Genomic DNA, 17965 nt, shown 5'->3' with positions numbered 1-17965 from the left:
GATAGTCAGGAGGAGCAGTTCAGGTGTGTTTTGAGAGAGGAACAAGAAAAAAAACCTGGTAATTTTGGAATTGCTGGAATTCAATTTTGGCAAATATGTTTCAAAGGGAAATGGTGTGGGAACTGAGGAGGTGAGAGGTGATTTTTGAGTGTGAATTTGTAGCATGTTAAGTCTGTGACCTCAGACTTGTTTTGTGTATGTACTTAACCTGCAGTTAGCAAGAGAACTTCATATTTTGGTGGAAGAGGGGCATTAGTAAGACCATGCCTGGGGGCAGTTAGATAACATGCTCTAACTCCACACTCCAGTTGTCTCAGATAAGCTGTTGGTGAGCCATACCCTTAGGAATGAGCAAGTGGGAAACATTGCCTTACCAGTGTCTGAACTGCTCCAGGTATGTTGGACATCAGCAAGCAAAAGCTGTGTGGGTGTATGGAAAGCAGGATATGGTGCAAGGATCTGTGACCACCCTTCCCCTTTTGCTTGGGGAGAGTGGAGATGTTATGCTGGTCTGAGCATTATGATGATGTTTAGTTGGCACAAGGTTCAAATGTCAATACCTTTAATACCTTAATATACATTGTGTAGTGGGGTTAGCTTACACTGATTCTGAGAGAGTTGTCATACTGGGTATCCTAGAAGGAAAAAACAAAACAAACACAAAACCCAGCAAAACCCTTTTTGGAAGCAGAAAAGGAAAAAAAAGGGTTAACTTCAATATTCGTAAGGATTTTGCCATTGCAGGGAAGTTGATGTAACTTAATCAGATTGGAAACAGCTGTGATTATATTAGTGCAGCATTCTTGTGTAGGCATCCTTAATTTAGTTTGTGTCTTGTATCTGTCTATTTAACTTAAGTTGATTCAATGTAAAATGCTCTTAAACTGAATTAAGAACATTTACCCAGGAGCATTATACTGCTTTACATTATTTTCTAAGTCAATTTAATTTAGTACCATATATACGTAGACAAGACCTTGGAGAAAAATCTGATCCTTTTTATTACTTGCTGAACAGTATGTCATGTTTGGCTGCAGCCATGTGATTGTGGAATGAAAGAGCCTGTTGTGGTACATGTTGGTGGAGGATGGGTGAACTGATCATTGCAAGCCTTTGTACAGCTTGGTCCTTCATAGCCATAGTGTTTGATTAAAGTAGATTGCTCCTCCTTCTAAATTAGGCTTTTTCTTGTCTAGAACAGATGCGAGACTCCTGAAGTGTTATTATAAAGTTCCTCCTCAGCCTGCCAGTAAAAGAGCCTTCAGACCTGGTTAGCATGCTGTGTATGCAGCAAAAGCAACATCTCAAAACTTTCACAGATGTTTAATGCTTAAAAAGGTTCAGCTGGCAGCAGGGTTGAGCTGCACTTTTCTGCAGCTAGGTAGAGCTTTAAAGAAATTTCACCCAATTTTGTGGCTGTTTCCCAGTCACTGTCTCCCCCCAGTATGTGTTTCAGTATGAATAGTGACTTACATACATACAAAACCCATGGCCAGGGAAGAAGTTACTAGAAGTACTGCAGATGTCATTTCTCTTGTTGAAAAGGATAAGTCTCTAGTCAATACATCTTGTGTTTTCCTCTTGCTGATGAAGGCTCTGGGAGCAAAACTGGCATGTGAATTACTCCCCAAGTGTGGTTGTACTGATAGCATTTCAGAATAAAGCTGGCTGCTGTAAACAGCCATTTCATTGATTGAAATTTGCTTTTGCCAGCACCTGCAAGCATCAGGGCTGGACTTAATTCCTCTTCAACATTGCAGATGCACTGTAGGCTGGGTCACTGCAACAACTTATCCATCTGTCTCTGTAAATAGTGTAAATAATGCGCTCTGCTCCATTGTCCGGCTGTGTAGATACTACATAGTGTGTTAGCCATCTGTGCATTGCTGTGACTCAGACAGACGGGGTGTTCTGGAGAGTGTATTGAGGCAAGTGCATAGGTTACAGCAATGAAGCATTCTCTAGCATTGCTATATTCTCTGGTAACAGGGATGGCTCAGTGACATGCAGTCCCTGGCACTGAGGAGCTGGAAACTGCAGTTTTCTGGGACTTCTGAAACCAATGGCTGAAACAAGAGGGCTGCTGATATTAGTTACTAGGGTTGTATGAGACTTAGGGAATACTTCGGATTATGAGTCCACTTCTCAGTGATCAAATAATTTAAGCTGTTTCTGCCTTGTCCTAATTAAATGCATGCTGATTTTATGCTCTAGGAAGGTAATGTATGTTCCCCCCCCCCGCCCCTTTTTTCCCCTTCTTCACAGCACAAGAGCTGACAGAGGTCTGGGGATTGCTACATACTGATTTGCCATAGAAATCTCCCTCCTTCACTTCTCTTAAAATGTTTGCTTGCTGTAGCTGTTCCCTAGCTTATGTGTGAGCCAAGTTTAAGGGCATGACTCCCAAATTTCCTTTATGTTACCTACCAGCTTTTTGCCAGATACATATTAGAGTATCAAGAATTTCTTTTTCTAGCAGGGCCCAGACAGTTATTTTCAGGAACTGTTTAGAATTCTCAGAATCTCCATGAGTTGTTTTCTAATGGCCTGGCATACATCTTTTTCAATATCTGAGGAACATACTTCAAAAGTCTTCCCATGGAAGATCTTACAAAAACACAGGTAAGAAGGCAGTGGAGAAGGACAGGAAAAACATGGTGCAAAGATGAAGAGACTCTGGAATTTTGTAGCTTAAACCATCTTGTGAGAGTTGAAAGGATCACTGAACAAACTAAACAGGCTTCTGGTGTGTCAGCGTTTCTGGATGAGGAGTTGTCATTAGCCCCCAGCTTAGCTGTTGTTTCTAAAGGTAACTTGGCAAATGACCTTCTGCTGCGCTAGTTCTTGTGCAGTTACAGATGTAGCCATTGAAGGTGGTTCTATGCTTTACATGCATTAGAAAGCTAGCGCTCATTTCCTGGTCGAAATCTCCCCTGGGTATTTTTATTCTCCATTAACATTCCTTCTGGGGATTGGATTCAGGTCCTTTGCTTCCTGCCCTGTTCCTGGTCAGATGTCAATCAGCTGTTGCCTTCTATTCCAGTTACATGTTAGCAATGTTAGTGTTTCTTGGGCAGTGCTGCTCTGTCCTGGCTTTTATAAAAGGGCTAGAGAAGCTAAGCTACTGTTAACACAGCAAAGAGTATAGATAATAAAATGGGTACTGAAGGATATGGAGTGCAACTGAATTAGGGAGATGGGATCTTTGTATTGTGGGAGGAGGGAGCGGGACTGTAAGAAAGTGCAGTTCTGATTACTTTTAAGAGATTTCTGTAGGTTGCAGTAGATATGAAAGACACGGGATTTGTCGAGTGGTGTTTACGTTCAACAAGAACTGTATAAGACTGTAGAGTCTAGGGATTTAATTTTCTTTGGAAATATGTTAGATGTTAAGTAGGGCTTGTTACATGGACTGTTGTTCAGCAGCTAGCCTGATCCCTTTTTCTTGATAGCTCTCGGAATTTTTCCCATGCAGGGAACAGAGGTTTCTGTCTAATAGTCAAGGTTAATTGGTATGGAAAAGCAGGAATGAGCAGTAATCCTCCTGAAACTCAGTTTTAATCCGAGTCACTGTAATGCTGTTAATCAGATCTGAATCGTGAGCGTTAATGTACAAGCAGAAGTGAGATGTGTCTGCACTAGGAGCTGTCATCCTTTTGTCTTGAGCTTCAAAGTAGCCAGCAACAGAATTGATCTGAGCATACTTCTAGTTGAGATGCCTTCTCTGAATGAAAATATATCTCTCATTAAATGTTTAAGTGTCCTTTAATAACCTTGCAGTCCATTTCCATTGTACTTGGCATGAGCAGTCTACAGGTGCTACTTTTAACTTCACACAGCTTGTTTGTCTGTCCTGGACAAGGACTCTTGATGCATTTATTGCATCATCCATCTTGCTGATTAGGTTTGATCAGGTTTACAGCTTCTCACTTAGCCTGGCTTGAGACATATGGCGGCTGAGGTTGCCTCTGTTCATAAGCACAGGAAGGCAACTGGACAAGCTTCTCTTGCTTTTGCTTCACATGATGCTAGTGGAAAGATGTTGTTGCCCCCTAAAGCAGGATGTGCCAATGTCCTGTGTTGAGTATGCATTCGGAATATAGGTTGGCCCACACAGTGAAAATTCCAGGTTAGCTGTGGTGATCAGATACGTGGCACAGGCCAGTAGCAGCATTTTATTTACATGTGGGTATTGCATTTGGAGTTTTTTGGAGTACGCTGATAGCCAGTGAATCTTTCTGTAGTGTTGCATTAGAAACAAATATAACTGTGATTGTGTTATGGAATGTATTTTATCTGTCTTACAAATTTATCTTTCTGAATAAAAAGCAAGATTAAAGAAATGCTGCTTTTAAGAAGGCTGGAAAGATGACACAGTGCCTGAAATAAGAAACATTCTCTGCAACATAGTCACCATGTATCTGTTGAGAGAGACTGCTGACCCTGAACACTGGTAAGCAGGCTGTTTTATAGGGTTAGAAAAGGCAACACAGGAGAAGGTGATGATGAGGAAAACTCTGCAAGTCCTCTGTGTCTTTGCAGGGAATGTTCAGCTGCTGTAACAGCAAGCAGGCAGAAACCTGGTTCTAAGTGTGCATCTTAGAACCTAAGCTAAGTATTAGCTACCTCAAGACTCAAGGGACTTGCCAAGTGTCAGGAAGACAGTAGGTGTCTACAGATGTTGCTTTTTCTTCTTTGGTGCTTTCCGGTTTTGTTCAAAGGGTTTCTTCTTGGACCTTTTTTGTATGCTGTAGACCTCTTTCTTGTAAGTGGAGACAAAATGATGCTAACAAGTTGTGTTGGGAGTTTCCATGCGTGCTAAGTGGCTGTTAGTTCTGTGGGCCCTGTGCAGAATAGTCTTAAGCAATTCTGTGCTAAATCGCATCTGTTCCTAGTGTGTGGTAAAGGTTTTGCTTTCTTATATCACATAGAGAACATAGCTGCTCTCAAGTGAATTTTACACTGAGGGATGCTTTCTGGTAAAAACAGCTAGCATTAGGCTTGGATACTTCCTGTGCAGGTGCACTCAGTGACGGTCACTGCACTCCCTTCACTGTGAAGAGGTTGTCAGTGTTTTGTATTTGTGAGGGGGTAGAGGAATCCACAGCTTTTTGCACTGACAAAGCAAATTGCTGAGTTTCCACTGCAGTCTTCTGACCCTCGTGTGTTCATGTCTGTTTGCCTGAAAGATGTGACTATTGCTGATGCTGATCAGTGTGAGTCCAAGCCTTGTAGCCCTCAGTGAGCCATTCTAGTGAATCTGTAACTGAGCTTAGAAATGAGACTGGAACTACAGTGGGTAGTAGCTAGAAGAAAATAGAATTGGACCTACTCCAGATGGTAGCCTGCTAGGAAGAGGACTGTAAATGTTAAGGAACATTACTGATGAGAGGTGGAAAAGGCAGATAAAAGAAACTAGGAGGTTAAGTTTCCTCTTGTATTACATTGCTAATTAGGATAGCTGAAGAGCTACTGCCTGCTGTAGCTCCAGGCTAAAGCTGAGTTTCTCCAGGGTATTCAGAATGTGGACTTGACTGCAAGCTCCTTCAGAGAGAGGCTTGTGAATAGTGTGATGAGCAGCATTTGTGCCCCCTTCTATTTGTGGATACTACCTATATCCGTTTCTGCTTTGGAGCATAAATTTGTTCTGAAGAGAGTGTCTGCTTCTCTCTGAACAGACGTGTGGTGAATTGAGCCACCTTGGAATTATCTTTGTGGTAGCAAAGGATGTTCAGGTATTGTAAGCAAGGAGGGCTTAACTGTGCTGTTCAGTGCAGGGAAGTCTGCAGAACAAAACTAGGTGATTGTGGCAGGGTGGTTTGGATCAGAATGACAGAGGCTGGATTCCTCCTGGTGGTGTACAGGAATGCAGGTGGGGAAGCAGTGGCTCCAGCCACCTAATAAGAACAGCTGCCTTTCAGAGGTTAATTACTGGTCTGCACAGGCATCCTGCTTAGTGGAGAGATTGTTAAAAGACCTTCCTTTTCTGGAACATGGTGAAGATGAGCTTATTTCACCGAAGGGTCCTGGCACTAGATAGTAGCCTGATGGTGCAGCAGTTTGCTGCCAGCTTCTGCCCGGGCACCTGGCTCTGGGTTGCTTGACGCATGCCTGGCAGTTTCCATGTGTTATGCTGATAGGTGACTGACACCAAGTTTCTTTTCTCATGTTTCAGGAGCTGTTGGCCAGATGCTGCTTGATGCTGACAGGGGAAAGCTGATTCAGAAACAAGTGGCCAGAAATGTTTGGACACAACGTCACTTTGGATCTGTAAGTCCTTGTTTGAGGGAAAGTTGTCTGGAGGCACTGTGAGTATTTAAGTGTCTCTGGAAATTTTCAGATTATGAGAGTAGGTTTTGAATTCCAGTATCTTTTCCAGGTAGGTGGGGATGAGATGGAGGGTAGCATAGTTGCTGGCTCTGGGGTAGGAAGCAGGATGGTCCTGTTTGGGCCTGAGGGAACTATGTGCTAAGAGACAGGGAGGCCCTTGGCATGTTCATTCTGAGCCCCACTGCAGTGGGAACGTGTGTGGACCCATGGGTGCAGCTGTTCCTGGAAGCCTCTGCTTGTCTGCCAGCCCATGTTGCTGATGCTAAGCCAGCTCCTGCTGGGAGTTGATGGAAAAGCAGATTCAAACTATGCTGGCCTGGTCCTTCCTGGAGGTCTGTGTTCTCCCTTTCTTTGCTTTCTTCCCCTGTTGTGCTGTTGTGAAGCTGTTTTTATTCCTGTGCTAGTCAAGACCCGACTATAGCATTGTAGTAAGGAAAAGGGCCAGACAGCTTGTTGGGGCAGGGCCAGCAGTAGGGCACCTATTTAGTTTGTTTTGGCAGAGCTTGAGGTTGCATGGTCCTGGTTGCTTGCCTGTTCTATTCAGCTTCAATCTGGTTCTCCTTGTGTGTGTACGACTGCTGCACACCCTGTGCCCTCCCAGGGCTTGGTGCCATTGGCAAGAGAGAAAGCAGCACAGCAGCAGAAGCTCATCAAGGAAGAAAGGAAGGCTCCGCTGCAGTCTCTCTCATGTTATTGGCAGTGTGATGGCCACAGAGCTATGCTCTTACAGCTGGCTCCCAGATCAACCCAGCCCTCTTCTTGTAGTGATGGGTGCCTGTCATAGTTTAACCCCAGCCAGCAACTAAGCATGACACAGCTGCTCACTTGCTCCCCACTATACAAAACAAGTGATGCATAATGCAGTTGCTCACCACCCACTGACCAATGCCTAGCCAGTTCTGAGCAGTGGTCCTTAGCCAGCTTTCCACTTAGTTTATATACTAAGCATGACACCATGGTATGGAATTTCCCTTTGGCCAGTTGGGGTCAGCTGTCTTGGTTGGGTCCCCTCCCAACTTCTTGTGCCCCACAGCCTACTCAGTGGTGGAGTGGTGAGAGAAGCTGAAAAGTCCCTGACCAGGGAAAGTGGTACTTGGCAACAACTAAAACGTTGGTGTGTTATCCGTGCTATTCTCTTCCTAAATCCAAAACATAGCTACTAAGAAGAAAATTAACTCTATCCCAGTCAAAACCAGGACAGTACCCTGGGCTTTAAAACAGAGAAGAATGTTGTTTCTGAACTTGTGTTATGTTTCCTGGTTGGCTGGACACTTATTTTAGAGAGGCTTGTTAGCAGCAAGGTAGAACATGGCATACTACTTGCTGGAAGTCAGAGTAGCTTGCCTTCCTCTCTAGTGGAGGTGTGGGTTATCACAGCTGTAGGCACAAGGACATAATGTTTTGGCTCAAACAAGAGCCTGATAATTGCCAGCTCATTTGTAGGTGAGAAACACTGACTTAAAAGAATGTGTGAGGTAATTGTTAGCATAACCAAATGCTGAATGCTTCACAGTTAGCATCTATAGTAGCAAGGAAGATTAGCTGGGAGGGTCTCGTTTCATGGGAAGTTTGTTTGGTCCTTTCTGGAACCAAGGTTTCCTTGAAGCTATTGCTTCGTGAATTTTGGGTTTGTGTGGTCCCAGTTGCCCAAGTGCCTTGGACATGTCCCTGCCAGGTGCTTTTCCAGCTCTTGCTGAGCTACGTGGCTCAGCTACCCTAAGCTGATTTCATTGTCTTTTACAAGGTCTGATGCAGGTACCTGAAGTGACATAGTCATACAGTTGTTCTTGGTTATACACATTTTCTATTTCTAACATATCTATGTGGTGAGATTTCAAACCAGCTGCTTTACTATATGCTAAACTATTTGTTTCTCTTCTTCAGGGCATCTGAGTGAGTGTCCGTGCTTCATGAGGCTTTGAATTTGAGCCCAGGCTGGTAAGTGCTCAGGTCCTCATAGGCTAGAGATATGATTGTGATTTCAGCTTGGGATATCTCTATGTGCATCTACTGTCCTTAGCCTGGAAGGAATTGACAGAAGAGTCCTCTAGATCTCCTATTTGATGGTGTTGACAAACCTGCTTCTGCTCAGAATTTCAGCATTCCTAACAAGTCAGACCCATCTGTTTTGCTTGGGGATGCAATAGAATGTGCATTCAATACGCTGAATGTGATTTTTCTGAGGTATTAGACATCTCTTCACCTGCTTGAGTCTTTTTAGGAGATGGGACCTTGAGGGAATGACTTCCAGCATTCTGGTGGTGGAAAAATTTACATGTTAGTGCTAGCAAGTTGCTCATGACTCTAGAAAGGTGTGAGAATCTTCTGTGAGCTTCTGGTTTTAGCGGAGTGGAGGCCAGCTTGCAAAGTGTAAGTATAAAGCTTGCTGTGGCTTGGAGCCACTTTGTGCTTGGTGCAAACACCTCACATGTGACAGTCCTCCCAGAGGACTCAGTTTAAGTGTCAAGAAGATGCAGATAGGCAAGAGGTGTAAGAATTGGAGAGAATTCTTGGGGGTCCGTTGAGACACTGGCCAAAACACTAAGCAAGTGAAATCTGCTAGGTCACTGGCCCAGTGGTATCCATTGACTGAACTGCCTTGAAGGTATGTGAATGGGAGTCAAATGGCCCTGCCTGTAGAAGCAGGGAGAGGGTGATATGAGTTGATATGAGTACTTTGAAGTGCTGCAGGTCAAGTGAGGATTGCAGAAATGCTAGGCTTGATCAGTGTTAGGATCCAGCAAGTGAAAAGGGAATGAGAAGTAGGTGCTTACCTCAAATGTAGGGGAGCTATGAATTATATGTTGTTACCAGGGAATATCTGGTACTTGGCTCTGCAAGGACTGCTTGGCAGCTCCAAGACTTCTTGTCTTGTGTACAATGGGGTGGTTGAAATCCTGGCTCCTTGGGGATAAGTCTTCCTGCCCTCCACTGCAGTCCCAACATGGTGGAAAGGAAGGAGATTCTTCCATGTGTACAAGATAGCTGCTTTTCTTCTACCCCATTTTTTTGCTCTTGTACTGCTACAGCTCCTGCATCAGCTCCATGCCCAGCATGGCTGGGGTAAAGGGACTAATTTGGTCTTTCCGCTAGGGGTACTGATGCATATTGCAAAATCTGCCTTAAGGTACCAACATCAAGGGCGTTGCCATCCCAATTCAATGCCACCTATGACTTGGGCGTGGTCTCTGTTTTTTCTGACAGTGAGCAGTTGTAATGGTATGGTACCTCCTGACAAGCCTCCTGTGGTCTGCTCCATTGAGGTTCCAGTGTAAGCCAAAAACTTCTGGGTTTGGGCTTTTTAATGGCTGGAGTCTCCTCCCACGTAGTCCCTGCTGACAGTGACAAAACAGGATCAATAACGAGTGCTCCAGCTGTCACTGCTGCCTGTAAAGGCTTGCAGTTTCCATATTGGAAAAGGCCTTTCCTAAAGAGCCTAATCAATATGCTGCTGTGAGGTCTGTTCTCGTTTGCTATATATAATCCAGATACATACAAACTGCGTGTGTAGAGGGGGGAGAGGATGTGCCAGCCCTCTGCTATCACTGGCTGGGAGAAGGACACAGCTACCTCTTACTTTGCTCCCTCTCCTGCAGCTGCTGCTCAAGGATTGCAGCCACATCCTTTCCTTGCTCTATTAACACTCTGCATGGGGACCAGCTCTGGGACTCCAGGGGAGCCAAATTCCTGCTGGGTCACTTCTAGGGTTCAATGGAGCACCTGTGACTCTCTCCTCTATGCACTTTCTGCTGTTGGTAGGTAACCTGCCTTCAGAGCCACACAGCTGGGAGGATGTCAAGCACCGCTCCATCAAAGAAGCCTTACCGCAAGGCACCCCCGCAGCATCGGGAAATCCGCCATGAGGTACCCATCATCCGGGATGACCAGGATGGAGTGATCTTGGCTGAACAGAGTCAGGTAACGGCTTGCCGGGTGGCAAAGGGCTTAACACCATTGCACCAGCAAACAGGGTTTAGTTACAACAAGGCAGGACAGCTCAAGCAGGCAGAGGGGTTTGAGGTTTGCAACCTGAACTTCTCCTCATCCTGGTCCCCGGAGTCCAGCAGTGAGAAGGAAGTGACAGGGTGCAAAGCAGAGTTGAACACCAAGAGCCAGACTGTCTCACCAGCACTACCTCATGGTGGGAAGATGGGGCAGCAAAGTGGAAGGCGGTGCCCAACCTGCAGTCGTGGGCACCACAGTAGATTTGTAAGCCGCAGCATGGAGACAGTTGTGGTGCCTGAAGATGAAAGACACCATCCCACTTGCTCTTTCAAGAGCAGAAGCCTGGAACGCTCACTTATGTTTAAAGAGCCACCTGAAGTCTTGACACCAAGGAAGTTTCAGGTCTCCTCTACCCACCTGCCTCTCAAAGGAATCCTGAAGCAGACCAACACAGGAGGCCCATGCCCTGAGAGCTTACGCAAGTCCCAGTCAGTGGAGACACTTTCCCGTGGCCGCAGCTCGCGCAAGCACAGTGATCCTCAGCTCTGCCTCAGCCAGCAGGAGAAACAATCACTGGAGCACAGCAGCAGCAGTGCCGCTGGCTCTGTCAAGCGCAGGGAGAAGATCACAGAGGAAAAACTGCAGTTCTCCAAATTCCTGGATGAAATTACCCAGCGGGTGCTGAGTCCCATCCGCTTGCATTCATTGCAAGAGACCAGGGGAGCAGAACAAGACCAGAACTTTACCCTTCTCCCCAGAAGATCTGTGCCAGAATGCCAAGGGGTTAAAACCAAGCGTGTAGCTGAAAGATCCCCCCGCCTGAGCAGGAGAAAAGCAGAAATCAAATGTGAGGAGCTGGGAATGGCTTCATGCCAGAGACAGTGTTCTGAGGAGGCTGAGAGAGCTTCCAGACTAAGAAAGAAACTTGTCCTTGGGAGGAAAGACAGTAAGGGAAAACTCCTTTCCGTAGAGAGAAGGGTAGTAGATCTGTGTCAGTATGAGCTGAAGCAGCTGGCAGACCTGGGGCTGGAAGGGACATCCTCCAGGCAGCAGCACTCACTGTCTTCTTGGAAAAGCAGTGCAGAGGGCAGAAGGGATGAAAGCAGTCCTCGTTCACAGTTACTACAGCCACACCATCTGTGCGCTAAACTTGGGCAGAAGAGTGCAGTGGAGCCAAGCTACTCAGAGAAAGGATCCTTCTCCACTCCAACACGCTGGAGTCAGGAGGAAGGGCCTGCCCCATCTAAAGCCTCCTCTTCCCTCAGCCTTGCACTAAACAAGGTAGGTGCCAGGGCCACTGGCTTACAGACAGGCTCTCACAAAAACCAAAGCCCCCACCTGGATCTCATCTAGTCTGTAATGCCGGTGGGGAGAGTGAGAGCCTTTTGCCTGGTCACTAGTACCTGCTATATATGTTTTTGTGGGGGCAAAGGCAGCAGTTGCTAGATAATTTTGCATTAATTAACCAATTGCCATGGGGGTCAGGATGTGAGAAAATAATGGACTGATGCTTTGCCTTTAGGGATAGAAGAATATATGCAGGTAGTAAGGATCATTCTTTTAAAGTGTGTGTTGATGAAGGAAGCAGCCCTGTGATGTCTTAAGGCCAGGACTGGGGTGGTTTGCTTCTGTAATATTGCTAGCAGCTCAACAACCTCATCCACAACTGTCTGTGACATGGCCTCTCTGCCCAGAACTGGCTGTGACACTTAATGGACAACCTGAAGCATGGCAGCACTTTGGGTTTGTGCAGTGCTGTTAGTACCAAGCACCAAAAATAACCTATGGGCAGCTTGGGCTTTGTGAGAATGGTCACAGTCTTGGGCTTTCAGAGAAAATATTTTGCTTCTGATGCTAAAGAAATCTCTGCCAGCCATGCTGGCAGGCAGCAGCCATCTCACGGGTTAACACAGAGAGCACAAAGGAAGTGAGAATAGCTGAGGGGTGTGCTCTAGTCACTGTGCTGTATCCCCATGTTTTGTAGGTCCCTGCTCCAGCAGTCTCTGGAGAACTTGCCCAGAACATTAATTACTTTCACAGCTTTTTCTGACCTTTGGTGTTTGTTCTGCTATCCTAGAATAGTTACAGTGGCTGGTTTCAGGTCTGCAGAAAGGAACCCTTTTCACAGCACAATCTGGGTGGTGGAAATGGTAGCACATTTTTCAGCTCCCAAATGATTCTCATTCTTTTTGTGGGGCTTCAAGGGTGTTGTGGTTACTGTCGTGAAAATTTAATCATCAGTGTATTCTGGGCTGTTAGATTCCTGCTACCCACTAACTGCAGTTGTGGAGGAAGCTGAAATACCTGCTAAGGTGGTGATATTACAAGAGATGCTGAGATTGCACCGTGGGAGAGTAAAGTTGCCTAACTTATGTGGTGGTTTCTAGCCTAGCTCTTCTACCCTGAACCAGAACACATGGTCTGTCTTGGTATCAAACAGCTGAGCATTGTGTACAGATCCTGGAAGGGTCTAGCAACCAAGACCCTGCCCTTTAGGGCAGTATGAGACACCAACTCCTCCTTTGAATCTCATAGCTGTTTTCTTCCCTGTGCAGGAACCCTTGACGGATGCAGAAAGGATGAAGTAAGTGTCCTGCTCCCCCTTTATGCCTGTTGTACTACAACTGTGTGGGTGCTGATTCCTCACATCTTTCCCTATGCCACCTGCACAGTGATGCCGACTGGACCTGCAGGCTCCTGTCAGATCTTCAACTTTCTTGGGGCCATGTGGGCAAAGCTGTAGTCTGTGCCTTGCCAATCTCTGCCTTGCATATCTCTCCCTCTGGAGAGGGAGGGAACAGAGATCCTCAGTGCGGGTGCAGGCAGAAGAGTTGGTGGGTGTGAAAGAAAGTAGGAGATGAAGCCTTCAATACAAGTGGAGAGAGGGTTGCATTTTTTAACCCTTCTTGTTTTGGTGTAAGCCACCAGAAGCAGTATGCAGAAGCCTGCTGCTGACTGAGGGTGAGAGCTGAGCTCTTTACTAGTGGTAGTGTGGGGCACAGAAAACTGCTAGCACAGAGCTCCCAGGCATAGTGAGGAGTAGGTTTGCACTGCCAAAGAGAAGCAAGCAGTGCTCTTCTGGGTTTCTCCAAGCAACTGAGCACAAAGGAATGAAAAATAACAGGAAATCATTCTGACCACGAAGCATGTCCTGGCTGGGGAGGAATGAAGCAGTTTGTGTTGGAATGGGATTGACTGGCAGCTGTGATCGCATCTGTAAATGCACCCCACCACCTCTGCTTCTGGGATTAAGGCTGTATGGAGTCCTCTTTCCACCATATATAAAGGGGTGAGGGCTTTTGAACAGGTTCAGGGGAGATGAATTTACTCTTTTTGCCTTCAACTCTTCTAACCTGGACTGTGATAAATTATTGACTGGGTTTCATTCACTAGTGAAGGACACAGGAGCTGCACAGCTCATCTGGCTAGTGGCCTTTATTCAAGCACTGTAACCAGAGAGGGATCTGGGAGCCATGGCTGGCCAGCTGGTACGTGCTTCTTTGTCCCTGTTCCAAGAGAGTTTGAGTCTCTCTTTCCTGATAGAGATGCACCTCTCACAGCATGTTCTGGAGGCTCCTGCCACTTCAGTTCTTGACTTCATGGGGCCCTCATGTGGGGTCTCGGGCCATAGAGCAAGGCAGCAGGGTGGAGGTGCTGGTGTGGAGTACCCTTTGTGCACTCAGTGGTACGTTGTTCCTGTGTGCCACAGGCTATTGCAGCATGAGAATGAGGAGCTGCGCCGCCGGCTGACATATGTGACTAACAAAATGGAGGCAATGGAGAGGGAGCTGGAGTCTGGTCAGGACTACCTGGAGATGGAGCTGGGCCAGAACCGTGAGGAGCTGGAGAAATTCAAGGACAAATTCCGTAGGTATGAAAAAGAAAACGAGAGAGTCAGAATCGGAGAGATCCCTCCTCCCAAGGACTCGCTCAGCTGGCGTGAGCAGGCTGTGCCCTGTTCTGTGCGTCAAAACGACGCTGCGTCCTCAGAAAGGCGCACTCCTAGATTGTGGGGGAGTTAAAGGCTCTGCAGCCATTACTTCCTCCAGGGTACAGTGTAGGAATGCTGCCAGTGCGAGGGACAGGGAATTCTTCATCTGTTGGATGGAAGGCAGGATCCAGCTTGGATGGTTACTCAACATGTGTGAACACTCCATTCTCTTGATGGCTACAAACGAATACATTACCACTTTACCTGGAAAGTATCTCAATTAAAAATCAATGCCAGTCACTGGTCACATGCTGATACATGACATAGCTTGGAGGAGTCCTCCAAAGTCATTTATACCCTCCTTTGCAAGATCCTTTCACCCAGCCAACCTTATCTTGCCTCCAGTAACATGAGGCCTGAAGGCCATTATGTGGCAGAGGTAAGGCATAGCTAATATATCTGGTTGTCTTATTACCAGTCTTTCTGTAGTTGTGGAGTTGGTGTTTTGCTTGGCTGCTGTGAAGAGGACTTGAGTAGGTGCCTGAGATCCGTTCCCATGTGTACAATCTTGTTTCTGTAGGTTGCAGAACAGCTACACTGCTTCCCAGAGAACTAACCAGGACCTGGAGGAGAAGCTGCATGCCCTGGTAAGTGCCCTATTAAGTAACTACAGAGAGGAGGTGGAAGAGACCTGTGTGTTAGGAGCAGATGGGGTGAGGGGCACTGGCTTTACTCAGCGGATGTGGCAGTGGGTGAAGGGTGAGATTCTGGCCTTGACTATTCCCCATTCTTGCTAGTGTCATGAACTGTTTTCTTCATTTACTGAGCCCCTACTTGGTCATGCATGTGAGCTTTGGCTCCCCACAACACATAATTGCATGGTATTCCGTCATGTTGCTTCAGTCCCTCTCAAAATGCCAGGGATACATCAGCCAGTCTCGGGGTGGTCATCCTGGGAGGACGGGGGCAGTCAGAACAGAACCAATGTGCATATATGTCTGTTGTGTGCATTCATAACACTCATGGCTGTTTCTTTTCTCTCCCTCCCTCTCTCTCTCTCTCCTCCCCACGCTGCCGCTGGCACACGCTGGGCGCACTCACCTCTCAGGCCTCTCTCAGCCAAAGCTGGATTTTTGCAGTTGCGTCTTTTCGTTTGTGTGTTTTTTCTTTCTCCTCTTTACGTGTTTCAGCCTGTTGGTTCCATTGTCAGTCCCACAAACACCACCCCAGATGGAGGGGCCCCGGCCCTCGTCCAGCCAAGGGCTCACCTGGTATCCAGCAGCTGCCCACAGATGCAGCACGTCCCAGCTTGCAGTGCTCCATCTGAAGAGTGTTTGACTCTGAGCCAGCTGGAGCATGGCGTGTTGGGAAGTGGTGCCCATAAGCTGTGGCACTGCACAAGATACGGATGGCTATGAGCTTTGTTTGCTCCCTTTCCTTCCCCTTCCCAACTGTGAGCAGGCAAGTTGAACAGCTGAGATGCTGATTGCCTCCCTGTATCCCAGGATGAGATTTCTTTGGTTCTAGCACTTGAATTTCTTGAGTTTATATTCATTGTGCTGGTGTCTGAAGAGACTGTATATGCGGAAAGCGTTGTCCTACCTGACCCCCTTGTGTGTTGCTGTGCTGCACCCTGATGCACAGCTGGGCCCTGCTTGTCACAGCCTCGAGCACCCTTGTGCAGCATTGAAAGAACTTCTTGACAAGGGAATGGCTTGGTTGTTCTGAGCTGTTACCCCTCCCTGCTATTACATCTGGGTCTCTATCAGCCCTGCATCTCAACTGTTAGGGACTCTAAAGAGGCAAGATTGACTGCTTTAGGGAGGGCATTAACTGACCTCTAGATTAAGCTATAAAGGTCCTTCTTCTTACTAGAGCAAGGCTTAAACCCTTTAAAGATGATGCGCTCACCCTGCCAAAAACCCTTTAGTCCATTCAGCACTGACTGCTGAATCTTTATGGGCAGTGTTCTTGTTCTGTTGCCCCAGAGAAGAGGGCTGGGTATCACAAGCTCAGAGGTCTTTGCTGCCAATGACAGGATGGGATTGATTGTTCAAAACCACTAGTTTTCCATCAGGCACTGTGTGAGCGAGAGCAGAGAGGAAACATTGTTGTGCTGTAGAAAGAGATACCGTGTTAAGGAGGTTTGAACTCAACCTGTTCTCTCTAGTTGTCTCCCTTGTCTGTCTGGAAGTCTTTGTGTCCCAGCTGAGCATGTCATTGTGCTATGCTCAGGTAGAGGTGGGTGGTGAAGCCAAGTGTTTCTCTTCTGGGGGGATTTACATCTGGTGTTCTTGCATCCCAGATTAAAAAGGCAGAGATGGACCGCAAGACACTGGACTGGGAGATTGTAGAGCTCACTAATAAATTGCTTGATGCCAAAACCACCATCAATAAACTGGAGGAACTCAATGTAAGTGTTAGCCTGCAAATGGCTGTGAAAGTCTGTGAGGTGTGGGCTTTTCTTCTTGTTGAAAGTTATTAGTGTAAAGAAGCATGTGAGTGACTTCATTGTGTATGAAAGTGTGGAAGCTGTGCACAGCAGTAGGGACAGACGAACAGAAAAGGGTCTGAGGATTTGAGCAAGGAAGACCTGATCTTCAAGTCTGATGTATTGGCTCTTCTGAGTTTAGTTTGACCTGAGTGCAGGCTGTATCAGCAGAGGGGTCATTTACTCTAGTGCTGGGAGGAAGTTGATGCTTTTTCTACACCATTAATAGAGAAGTTCCTGGGTTTGCTGCTTGTTTCTATTAACTGCCCTCAACTCCCTCCAGTCTGTCTGTTTGCAAGAGGGCAGTGTCTTCAGGCATGGCTGAGAGCTTTGGGATGGGATAGCAAATCTGGTGGGACTTTTGGAGACTATTAAAATCTCCTGAGGGAGGAAGTGTTGACCCACTGACTGTATGTGTCTGGAACAAGTACTGGAGTTTAAAGGAACACCGTGACTGAGTTGTAAGAAAATAGAAAGGGGTGTGGAAAAGAGGGAATGACAGGTGTCCTCATGAGTGATTCATCACGTACCTCTCCCTGCTTCTGTGCAAGCAGCATCTGATCAGCTGGTGCATTTTTGGGTAAGAGATGGGTCCAGTCTAACACTGTATGCCCTTCTTGCAGGAGCGCTATCGACAGGACTGTAACCTTGCAGTACAGCTGCTGAAGTGTAACAAGTCCCACTTCAGGAACCACAAGTTTGCTGATGTGAGTAGCAGTCCTGCTAAGGTGGGGAAGAAGGGCTCGTGATCCTGCCTGCATCTTGCTTGCTTCAGCCTTCTCTGCAGGGCTGTTGGTCTCCTTCAGCCTCAGATAGAGGGTAGTGGAGGGCTCCTGTTCCCACTCCCACTGAGAAGCAGCACAGAGCCTCTGCCATCTCCTCTTTCACCCCAGCTCCATTTCACAGCTCAGTTAGGAGCTGTTATAAAAAGCACAATAACCTTGAATTTGATAGCTTGCTGGGTGCCTGATGGGAGCTGGCGGGAGGACAGACTTCTCTCTTACCCTGCTGTGTCCTCTTCCCTTTCTCACCTGTCCACATGGAAGGTCCATGTGCCCAATAAGGAGTTGAGCTGCAATAGTCTGGCCTGGCTTCACTTCTTACTCTGAGGAGAAATGTGGGAGGCAGCATTCAGGGTGTCTTTTGAGTGGGAAAAGTTGGTACCAAATCATACTCCCCCTCGTGGAGTCTGTTCAGCTCATCCTGCCCTCAGGATAAGCAAAGATGGAGTTCAGGCCTTCCACATTAGTAGCATCACTTCTTCAGTT

General features: G+C 46.8%; 1 protein-coding gene across 8 annotated transcripts in view; it reads left to right on the top strand.

The window, feature by feature from the left end:
* Nucleotides 1-17965, top strand: part of TJAP1 (tight junction associated protein 1) — a 39498-nt gene that overhangs the window by 16582 nt on the left and 4951 nt on the right. For 3 of the 8 annotated variants that reach the window (XR_013956556.1, XR_013956557.1, XM_080614948.1), the window contains exons 1-8: nucleotides 6191-6270; nucleotides 8215-8268; nucleotides 10090-11556; nucleotides 12831-12859; nucleotides 13985-14146; nucleotides 14787-14853; nucleotides 16512-16619; nucleotides 17321-17404. Coding sequence is in view for 6 of the 8 variants with exons in the window: in XM_080614948.1 (XP_080471074.1) it covers nucleotides 10123-11556; nucleotides 12831-12859; nucleotides 13985-14146; nucleotides 14787-14853; nucleotides 16512-16619; nucleotides 17321-17404 (1884 nt within the window). In the remaining 2 variants the exon portion in view is untranslated. Of the gene's footprint in view, nucleotides 1-6190; nucleotides 6271-8214; nucleotides 8269-10089; nucleotides 11557-12830; nucleotides 12860-13984; nucleotides 14147-14786; nucleotides 14854-16511; nucleotides 16620-17320; nucleotides 17405-17965 lie in introns of those variants that run through there. The other 5 variants (XM_080614949.1, XM_080614950.1, XM_080614952.1 and 2 more) reach the window with 4 other exon arrangements.

Source organism: Psittacula echo (genome assembly GCF_963264785.1).
Source record: "Psittacula echo genome assembly, chromosome: 4".
Classification (NCBI taxonomy): Eukaryota; Metazoa; Chordata; class Aves; order Psittaciformes; family Psittacidae; genus Psittacula; species Psittacula echo.
This window is presented reverse-complemented; position numbering and strand designations above follow the sequence as displayed.